At 39.6% G+C, this 11,154-nt stretch overlaps 1 protein-coding gene across 5 annotated transcripts in view; it reads left to right on the top strand.

Moving 5' to 3' along the window:
- The window catches only part of CCNT1 (cyclin T1), a 33,440-nt gene extending 29,543 nt beyond the window's left edge, over positions 1-3,897 (top strand). For all 5 annotated transcript variants that reach the window (XM_081596823.1, XM_081596822.1, XM_081596824.1 and 2 more), the window contains one exon: positions 2,481-3,897. In XM_081596823.1, the coding sequence (XP_081452949.1) occupies positions 2,481-3,887 (1,407 nt within the window). In that variant the 3' untranslated portion in view covers positions 3,888-3,897. The remainder of the gene's footprint in view (positions 1-2,480) is intronic.
- The last annotated feature ends 7,257 nt before the right edge of the window (positions 3,898-11,154 follow it).

Raw genomic sequence — 11,154 nt, forward strand, 5'->3', positions numbered from 1 at the left:
CTGCTAAGTCGCTTCAGTCGTGTCTGACTCTGTGCGACCCCATAGACGGCAGCCCACCAGGCTCCCCCGTCCCTGGGATTCTGCAGGCAAGAACACTGGAGTGGATTGCCATTTCCTTCTCCAGTGCATGAAAGTGAAAAATCAAAGTGAAGTCTCTCAGTCGTGTCTGACTCTTAGCGACCCCATGGACTGTAGCCTACCAGGCTCCTTTGTCCATGGGATTTTCCAGGCAAGAGTACTGGAGTGGGGTGCCATTGCCTTCTCCGTTTATATAGGCATACCTAGTTTTATTGCACTTGGCAGATATTGCACTTTTTATAATGAAGGTTTGTGGCAGCCTTGCAATGAAAAGGTCTGTTTGTGCCATTTTCCCAACAGTATTTGCTCACTTTATATCTCCGTTACATTTTGGAAATTCCTATTATGGTGATATGTGATCAGTAATCCTTAATATTATTACTACAACTCAAATGATGGTTAGCATTTTTTAGCAATAAGGTATTTTAAATTAAGGTATGTGCTTTTTTTTTAGAAATAATGCTATTGCATATTTAATAGACTTAGTATAAGGGTAATTTTTATATGCACTGGGTAATGAGAAATTTTTTGTGGCTTGCTTTATTGTGGTGGTGGTGGTTTAGTTGCTCAGTCTGTCTGACTCTTGTGACCCTGTGGACTGTAGCCCACCAGGCTCCTCTGTCCATGGGATTTCCAGGCAAGAATACTGGAGTGGGTTGCCATTTCCTTCTCTAGTGTATCTTCCCAAGCTGGGGACTGAACCTGGGTCTCCTACACTGCAGGCAGATTCTTTACCGACTGAGCTACCAGGGAATTCCCTGACTTTATTGTGATATTAGCTTCATTGAGATGGTCTGAAACTGAACCCACAGCATTTCCACAAGTATGCCTGTATGCCTTAGAGCTTGTCCATTTCCTGAATTACTGTCGTTTGTACTTAGCTGATTCTTCATAGTGAAAAATTTTAAACTTTCTTGCTCATTTTTTGTATTCTAGGCTGTTTTCTTTGTATTTATCATGGGATTATCTTGAATATCCTGAAATTATAGTATTCTAATTTTTTTTTTCTTTCGGTTCCTCAGACTTGATATAATTTCCATTGTGCTGTCTTCAAGTTTGCTGATTTTTCTGCCTGTTCAGATCTGCCTTTGAAATCCTCCAGTGCATTTTTCATTTCAGTTATTGTGCTTTTTAGCTCCAGGATTTCTTTCTGATTTCTTTTAAAATTTTTATTTTCTTTTTAAATCTCTTTATCTCATTTTGTTAACATGTTGTTTTCTTAACTTCCAACTTCGTTTCCTTAAGTTTCTTTAAGGCAGTTATTTTAATGTCTTTGCCTAGTAGATTTGCCATTGGGTCTTTTTCAGGACAGCTTCTGTTTGTTTGTTTTTTCCCTTTCAAATGGGCTATACTTCTTGTTTCTTTATATGCCTTGTGATTTTTTGTTGTTGTTGAAGATTGACTATTTGAATCTAATAACATGGTAACTCTGGAAATCAGATTCCCTCACTTTCCTGGGGTTTGTTATTTTTTATTTTTGTATATTTGGGCTGGTGGCTTGATTTTGAGGGATATCTCTGTGCTGAAGATTAGCCTGATGTGTAAAATTATGGACTTCTCTTTTCTGAGCCTTCTCCTAGACATTTCTATATATGTAGTTTTTTTAATGTTCTACCATAATATCTGGCTCCCAAAGAAGGAAGAGGAAAAAATGAAATGGGGGAGGAAGGGTATTGGCCCTTTGTATCTGGGGAATTCACTTCAGCCAGAAGAGGAGGGGATCACAACAATGGAGGGAGGTGCAACAACAGTGGTCACCTGCCTCTTTGTACCTCTGTGACTGAAAGCAGCAGTCCCCGATCAGAGCACAGATCTCCAGTATTTGCCAGTCAGGCTTCCCCAAGGTGTGAGAAAGCTACTGTAGGAACAGATGCACCGCTGCCTGGGGCTGAGAGCTGAAATTGAGGGAAGTTAAACCCAATTATTTGTCCATGGCTTACTTACCCTGGAAATTACAAGCCTTCAGCAGACTACAGTGTTCCAAATAGTTACATCAATAAGATTCTGCCTGTGCAGTTGTTGTTTAGGTGGGAGACAGATTCTTGGGGCTTCCTACTCTTATCTTTACAGAATCTCCCTCCTCTTTTAAGGCTAAATGATATTTCATTGTATGTATAGGCCACATTTTTTAAATCTGTTTTTTTTGTTGTTGTTGGACACTTGGCTTGCTTTCATACCTTAGGTATTGTGCCTCTTTGCAATCTTGTGATTCTTGATTGAAGTTTTAAAAAAATCTTAAATCTCTTGATGGTAATAATTATCAATCTCATGTTAGAGTAGCCTTCTGGTTATGGGCTATCCCAACTCCCAGTGCCACAGCAGACACAGTCTACTCATTTCAGTGTTTTTTCCCCATATGATGAATTACTTGAAGTGAAAAAATGCTATTTGCTTCATTCTAGGCATGGCAGGCTGACAGGAAAACAAAAGCAGATGACCGAGGAGCAGATGAAAACTCTTCGGAGCAGACAATCCTTAATATGATTTCCCAGAGCTCTTCAGATACAACTATCGCAGGTTTAATGAGCATGTCAGCTTCTTCTACCACAAGTGCAGTGCCTTCCCTTCCAGCCACTGAAGACTCAAAGAGCAACTTAAGCAATGTGGAGATGTTGTCAAGTGAGCGTTGGCTGTCCTCCCACCCTCCTTTCAAGGTAGAACCTGCTCAGGGTTATCGGAAGAGTGAGAATTTAGCACTTGTAGGAGTTGATCATTCCTTACAACAGGATGGTTCAAATGCATTTGTTTCCCAGAAACAGAATAGTAAGAGTGTGCCGTCAGCTAAAGTATCACTGAAAGAATACCGTGCAAAGCATGCAGAAGAGTTGGCTGCTCAGAAGAGGCAACTGGAGAACATGGAGGCCAATGTGAAGTCACAGTATGCATATGCTGCCCAGAATCTCCTGTCTCACCATGATAGCCATTCTTCGGTCATTCTGAAAATGCCCATAGAGGGCTCAGAAAACCTTGAGCGGCCTTTTCTGGAAAAAACAGACAAGACAGCTCTCAAAATGAGAATCCCAATGACAGGTGGAGATAAAGCTGCCTCTGCAAAAGCAGAGGAGATAAAAATGCGCATTAAAGTTCACACTGCAGCTGACAAGCACAATTCTGTAGATGACAGTGTCACAAAGAACCGAGAGCACAAAGAAAAGCACAAAACTCACCCATCTAATCATCATCATCATCATAATCACCACTCACACAAACACTCTCACTCACAGCTTCCAGCTGGTACTGGGAACAAACGTCTGGGTGATCCAAAACATAGTAGCCAGACAAGCACCTTAGCACACAAACCCTATAGCTTGTCTAGCTCTTTCTCCTCTTCCAGTTCTTCTCGTAAAAGGCCCCTCTCTGAAGAGACTGGAGGGGCGGCGTATGATCATTCAGCCAAAACTGCCAAGAGTGCTAAATCCTCTTCCATAAATTTCTCCTTCCCACCTCTTCCTACAATGGCCCAGTTGCCTGGGCATAGCTCAGACACAAGTGGCCTTCATTTTTCACAGCCCAGCTGTAAAACTCGAGTTCCTCACATGAAATTGGATAAAAGCTCCACTGGGGCCAATAGTCACAATACACCCCAGACCACAGACTATCAAGATACTGTGAATATGCTTAACTCCCTTCTCAATGCCCAGGGTGTTCAGCCCACTCAGCCCCCGGCGTTTGAATACGTTCATTCTTACGGAGAATATATGAATCCACGGGCTGGTGGAATGTCCTCCAGATCTGGCAACACAGACAAACCCCGGCCACCACCTCTACCATCAGAACCTCCTCCACCACTTCCACCCCTTCCCAAGTAAAAAAGAAAAAGAAGAGGAGAAAAAAGCTTCTTTAAAAACGCATTTGTTTTTAAACTACTGATTCTGGACTAAGAAAATTGCTTCTCATATGAAATATGTCACCCTTCTTGGACTAGGGAATAAATTAATATTGAGACATAGGTGGGAGGATGGTTGAGGGCCTTGGTTGTTAATATCTCCTGCCTCAGAAATTTAACTATTTTATTATAGTTTTTACTGGTATTGGAGAGGTGAAAATGTGTTAAAGCTGTGAATGATACAGAATACTTCCTCTCTTCTTGGCCTCTCCACCTCCTAATTAGGTTGATTAGAGTTGATATCTTCCCTCTTCTTGCCAGGACTGAAATATGGAGGGTTTGTTTTATCAAACAGTTGTGGATCCTGTTGGTGTTTAATATATCAGAAGAGAGGAAGTATTTAAACATCAAAATCTTTTAAGAGACTTTTAAAAAATAATTTAAAGAAAGTAAGTTATCTGTTTAGTTTTTTTTTATATAATTGGGGAAGGGGTAGGGATTTTGCTGTGTGTATGAGGAACACAGTAATGAGTCCTTCCGGGTGGGATTGGAGGGTGGGGGTGTGTGTAGGCGGGATGGGAAGACAGGATTTTGGCCATGAGTTCTGAGACAGGCTCTGGCCACTTGAAGTGTTTCGACCTGTAAGTGTGTATATAAGTGTGGGTATGTGTGATATTAAGTGTGTGTGTGTTTAAAAATCATGTTTTATCTTTCCCTCCCTGTCCTTCACCATTTCTACTTCTCGAGAGTCTACTAGAGAGAACACGGTGTGGCCTTTTTGAGCATAAAGGGAGGAAGAGGCATATATTTGGCATGATATTTTCCCCTATTCTTTATGTTATAATTGAAGGTAGCCTTCTAAATTCCAGTTTGGGCAGGTGCAGCCAATAGTCTGACTTTGGACTCTCACACTAACTTCCTTTTTTACCCTCTTTTTCCTTTATTTGATAGAGAACAAAGATGGGATTGAGGAAGAAGGCTGGAGAGCTAGGCTGGCTTTGGTCCTACAAAATTGTTTTCTTTTTTTTTCCCCCCACGTTGGCTTTAGGAAAGTGTTCAAGTGAGAGCAGTCTCAGGGTCTCTGAATGGAAGTGGGGTGTGCTATCCTTTCTGTGAAGCCCAGACCATATGTGAGAATAGTTCTGGGGAGAAGCCATGGAGCTAGAGGATACTGAAAACAATGAGAATTGTGATTGGGAATTTTTAGGACATTATATTTTAAATTACATTATGAATGTAAGACTTTCTGTATGTCTGAAGGGAACCAGCTGCATCCTCAATTTTTGCAGTCTATATGACTTCAGAGATCGAAACTTACGAATTTAACAGTGCTGATGCCATGAGGGTGAGCAAGCCTAGCCTACAGATAACTGTTAGGTTTAGATTGTCCATCTTTGGTGGCTTTAATTCTAGGCAGAAGTTCTTCTGGAGATTTCTAAAAGTCCTTTAGAAAAATGGATCAGGAGTCTTGTTCTTGTGGGTACTTAATTGTCCCATATTTGGAGTGAATATTTTTGTTGAGGAAAGAAATCTTTCAGGGGACTAGAAAGAATTCTAAGCCAAGTTGTCCAGCTGAAAATGCCACCAAGTCACAGATCATTTAATGTGATATTCTTCAGTCTTCATGGTGTTTTTTGCTATGGAAAAGGTCATGCAATTTGAATTTGTCTTCTTGATTTTAATGCAGCTTTTTTCACACCAAATATTCTTTATGGATAAATTGAATTTTTTCATTGGAAGTCATAGGGAGATAGGAGTTTTATATGTGCTGCTGTTTGCCAGGAACAGGTTGGGGAGAAAACTGAGGCAATTGGAATTGATGATGCACTGGCCTAATATAGGAGGGAATTTGTACAATAAACCTTAACCGAAGGTGAGTTAGTGTCCTACGTCTGCATATTTTAACTGTCTAGAGTGCTTGCCATTGCTGTGTAAAGTGAGCTCTCTGCTGATCGATACACCAGTAATACTTTTGACTTGGAATGTCACTTTACTTTTATGGATGACATTTTCCTCTTCCTCCTTGATATTTTCTGTGTTACGTTTGGTAATTGGGAGATGCGTGATGTATTTACTAAATTTAGGCTGTTCGTTTAGATTTTGTTTGGTGGAGTCAGCTTTCTTCCCTGACCTTTAAAGGTTATTTAGTTTGCTTTTGTATCTTTGTGGAAGTGATGATCATTGATTTGATTATGAAAATGTCTCTTACAGCTTTAAGTTTTTCTCATGAAATGTCACATATTTTCTAATCACATTCACTTCCTCACCACAGAGATACATATCCACTTGGCCTCAGCAGTTCTCCATGGCAGTCTGTAGTTAGTTCCTTAGAACTTTGTCAGGAGTGACCTTGAAAAAAATGCTTACTAGAGCCTAAAAGCTGCTTTCTGCTGCATAGTCTGGCCTTTGCACTAGTAGATTATTGCTGATATAGGTTAGTTTAGAGACTTTTCTTTATTAGTGCCTCCTGATACTGTTTTAAGATACCTGCAGTGTCTGCTTTTATATCTGTGCATATGTTATGAGCCTCCTTATGGGCTCTGCATGAAGTGTTTGCTGCATTGTCTTTGGGTTAGCAGATGTCCCTGTCAACTAGCATGCATATTGTCCAAATTCCATAAACTTAGGCTTCACGAGGTTGTGTGGTTTCTAAACACTGTCGTCTTTTACCCTCACCACTTCAAAGGGTGAGAAACAGGATTTATACATCCAGTTAGTCTAGTAAACATGGCTCCCCCCCCCCCCCCCTTTAACCTAGACTATCAAGGATAAGTGGTGATAAGCAGGCCTGGAGCCTCAGGTTCTATAAATCTCATTCCTGAAACTTTGCTTGAATCTCATGTTGGCAAAAACGATTATCTGTGAATTGTCCTGAGGACTTTTAATCAGATACCTGTGTTGCTGTTAGCTTACCTTTAGTGAAGCATTAATCTAAAGCTATGTTGGTCTTCTGAAGTATCAGTTATGCTTTTTGGGTTTAGAAAATACATAGGAATTAGTCTAGCCTTTTTACTTGAATCAATGTGTTTCCATATCTGAGACCCTCAGCAACCCCCCCTTTTTTAAATGATTTTAGTGTTTTCATTTAATGTATCCTTTTACATAGTTCTGTATTATTGGCTTCACCAGTATTGATAGAAAAATTAAATCTCCAGTTGGAACAGCAATGGATTAGAATATAGAAATAAAATCATGGTAACATCAGTGCTGGATTTACTTTCACCTCTGCTACCTAATTCCCCATATTGAAAATCCATTCCCCTCTTTGTTCCTGGACAAAGGCCGACTAGAGGGGTCTTATCCCATTATGGTTGGATTCTAAACATACCTGTGTTTCCCACAGAAACAGGACTGTGGGAACTTGGGAACTGATTAACTTTTAAAAGGATTATTCCTTTGTTGATAATCTGTTTTGATCTTAATGCCAGGGAAAAGGGATTCTAGAACATCTTGAAGTTGGAATACGAAGTTGGAATACCAATGTTATTCTCTTAGGGTTGGGAGAATTTAAGCAGCCTATGCAACCCTTCACATGGTGAGAAGTAAGCCCTCTGCAGTCCCACTAAACTTTCAGTGACTGACACCTCCCTGGATTTCTTGTGTTGCTGCTTGTCAACACCCAGCTTTTAACTGAGTGTCTGTTCCTGTTGGTTTAAAAAACGTTCACGTTATATCACACTGTCAAGTTTTATCTCTTCATCCCTATGTGGGATAAAAAGCCTGGTACTATAATTCTGCCTGATAGAGTGGTCTTGAGTGAGAATTATTTTTAAGTGGGAGACCCTTCCATTTTAATGTCTCTAAAGGAATGTTTACTGAAAAGTGGTGTCTACTCTTCCTGTTTTTAAGTGTGGATTCATGGTGAATGAAAAGAAGAGAAAGACTTGGGTTTTCTGTTGTCATATTAAGCATGGAGAGGGATGCTTGACAGCATGCTAATTGAAGCCAGAGCAAGTATGTCTCCATCAGTTATTAGGAACTCTTTGGTTGAAAGCTGAGGCCTTAACTGATTAGTAGTTGATCACATTGGATTTGGTTACAAGATGGAAGTGCTGGCTGGGTTAAAGCACACAAAGAAAAGAATGCAGCTGACTTGACTTAGTGTTAACCTGTTTCTGGATTTGAAACTGACCACCTCCTCACCCTACTCCACACACCTAAAACTGTTTTCTTATCAGACCAAAGAGCAAAGAAGGAATAAAAAGGTGAAACACTTTACCAATCTATGTCACTCAGGTACAATTTTGTGGTGATATTTTTGTCTTTTTTTTTTTTTTGGTATTGCTCTTAAGAGTCCTTTCTTAGCATATTATTCTGCTCTTGCCTCTGTCTTCCTTGGGGCACCCCAGTTCTGGATGCTACTCCTGGGATCTCTACTGCTGTTATGTGAATGATAAGATGTAAGTGACCATTACAGTAAGGGCTCTTTGTAAAAACTTAAAAAAAAATGTTTTTAAAAATTAAAAAGTACATTGTATACATTTTATAGTCTGGCTATCAATTTGATATTTTGCTGTCAAGTATGTTTCTCAATCTGTATTTATCCATCCCATCAATAAATGTTAAAACACTCATCCAATGATCATTTATGTGTGCTGAGTCTTCAACTTAGTCTTTAACTGTCATTTTATTGGTATGATAATAGGTGTCTTAGTTCTGGTAGTATAGTATGTACTTTCTTAATGCACAGGATCCTATGGGAATTGAGTTCAGAGGGAATACCTAAGATTTGATCATCACAGTGAACCTGACAGTGTAAGTATGATGTGGCTGAGGGGAGAAACCCCTCATTCTATATTGTCACATGGATACCTGGAAGGATGACTGGTACACAGAACAACAGACAACTCTCTAACAGAAGATAGCAACATGTACTGCTTGTCTAGTGAGCACTATCAGTGATTCATACTTGTATATTTGGTTCCTCGAAAAAATCTGAAATGTTGGTATAGATAGCAGTGCTTTTGTAAGAAAAAAATTAATAGCCTCTGATAGTGAATACTCACCCTTTTCCTGGGAAATAATAAAACCACATACACAAGGTAATTTTTGTAAACTACACATTTAAATGGAAAGAATTTTTATGCTATAATCAAATTATTTTTTAAAAAGTTAGGAGTAGCTATAGTTTAAAAGCCCTAAAAGGAAACAGATAAATTTAACAGTGTTAAACACTTTTGAAAAAAAAAATCGAGTTCTGTGCATTTCTTCTTCCATTTTCTGAAATACTACAAGAACATTTTTGTTGGCTGTGCCCCTCCTGAAACTTCAGTGATAAAGTTGCTGATATTTTAGGAATATTGGTCTGACTTAAATGGAAGAACAGAGAAGTAGTAAATGAAGAGTGTGAGAATGGATGATATAAATTTATTATAAAGTCATACATTTAGTGATTTGTTTTTGTTAAAAGAGATAGCAACTGTATCATCCTTGGGAATAGATGAGGTATAAATCAATATAAACTTCCAAACAGCTGGATCCCTAGTTACAGCGGTTTGTTAAACTAACTGGTATAGAGTTAGGTTTCATCTTACCATCAGTGCCTAAATCATCCTGGTCTCTGACACTTGAAAACCAGTAAGATTGGCTTGATCTCTATCATTCAACATTCTGTAGAAAGTTTGAAGCCCTCTCTGTGACTTCTGTGGATTCCCTTAGAGGCTTGTATTTATTGTAATCTGTAGCTCTGGGGCCTACTTCTGTTGAATAGATTTGGTTTGTGGATTGTCACTTGTCTTGTGCTACCCTTTTTGCATTGTGGAATCTTAACCCCTTTTCTTGATTCACATAACACTCAAAAGCAAAGAACCCCAGTCATAAAAACAAGTTAAAACTGAAAACTAGATACATCTAGTTTTAGGCACTCCCTTGCCTTTCATTTATTCCTTAGTTAGAATATAGTATTTGCTAAGTACTGTATACCGTTTACTGATGGCAGTAAACAAAGCAAGCATCTTGCCCTCATACAACTTACATTCTAGTTGTAGAAGAGATAAAACATGCTAGATGATAAGTACTTTGGAGAATGTAAAGCAGGGAAGGAGAGGGATTTCGTGTGTGTAGGTAAGATTGTTGAAATTGGAAATAAGACGGCTAGGGAGGAAGGCCTTATGAAATTACAGTTCAGCAAAGACCTGAAAGGGGAGAGAGCAAGCCATGGGAATATTTGTGAGTAAGATGATTCTAGGTTGCAAAGTTAGTGAGGTGAGAAGATACTGGCATGTTTGAGAAAGAGCAAAGAGGCCAGTGGGGCTAGTTACAGAATTGACTGAGGAAGACAGTAAGTAGTAGGATAATGTGGTTATAGAAGCAGCAGAAGGCTAGATACAGTAGAGCTTTGTAAGCCATTATAAAGACAGTGACATGGAGCACCATTGACAAGTATTGAGAAGTGACATGATCTAGCTTGGGTTTTAAAATACTCATTTGGTGGGGAATTCCCTGGTGGTGCAATGGTTAGGACTTGCACTGCCGAGAGTCCAGGTTCAATCTCAGGTCAGGGAACTAAGATCTCAAGCTGCTGGAAGCTGTGAGGCGTGGACCCGCACCCCACCCCCAAAATGTTCATTTGGCTGCTGTGTTGAAAATGGACTACAGGAAGTCAAAGGTAAGGACACTCACGGTAATTAAGGTAGAGGATGAAAGTGGCTTGGACCAGGTTGGAAGTGCTGAAGGTAACGAAAAGTACATATCTTGAAGTTGGAGCCGGTAGCTTCTGCTGTAAGGTTCAAAGAGAAATCAAGGATAACTCCCAGTGTTTGGCCTGATAAGCTGGAAGGAAAATAGATCAGGATGACTATAGAAAGTACAGGATTTTAGCATTCATTTATCCCCCTCCCCACCAACACTCAGTTCCTCTAGGATTAGCCCCCAGAACTCCCACATTTAAAATGTCCTTCAATTCATCTTTCCTAACCTCTATTTACAAACAGCCTCAGGTCTACGTAAACCTGTTCAGTAGCTAACAAAGTGTTCCTTGGATTAAAACCAGCCATCTACTTTGATAAAAAGCGGAAAGAATTTGCCAATATCTTGAACATTTAATAATCTCCTCCCCTCCTCAACTTAGAAGTGGTTCTAAATAGCATTTTTTGTCTTCTCAAGCTTAGCAGGATTTCACAGCCACCCCCCCGCCCCCGCCCCAACTAAGGCCTTCTCTAGACTCCCTAATTAAAGCCTTTGTTGCATCTCTACCTAGTCCCTAATTCCTCTTTACATTGTTCCCTATAGTAGTTTTAATTTTCCTTTTT

Source organism: Giraffa tippelskirchi, chromosome 4 (assembly GCF_054371585.1).
Source record: "Giraffa tippelskirchi isolate mGirTip1 chromosome 4, T2T-mGirTip1v1.2.pri, whole genome shotgun sequence".
NCBI lineage: Eukaryota > Metazoa > Chordata > Mammalia > Artiodactyla > Giraffidae > Giraffa > Giraffa tippelskirchi.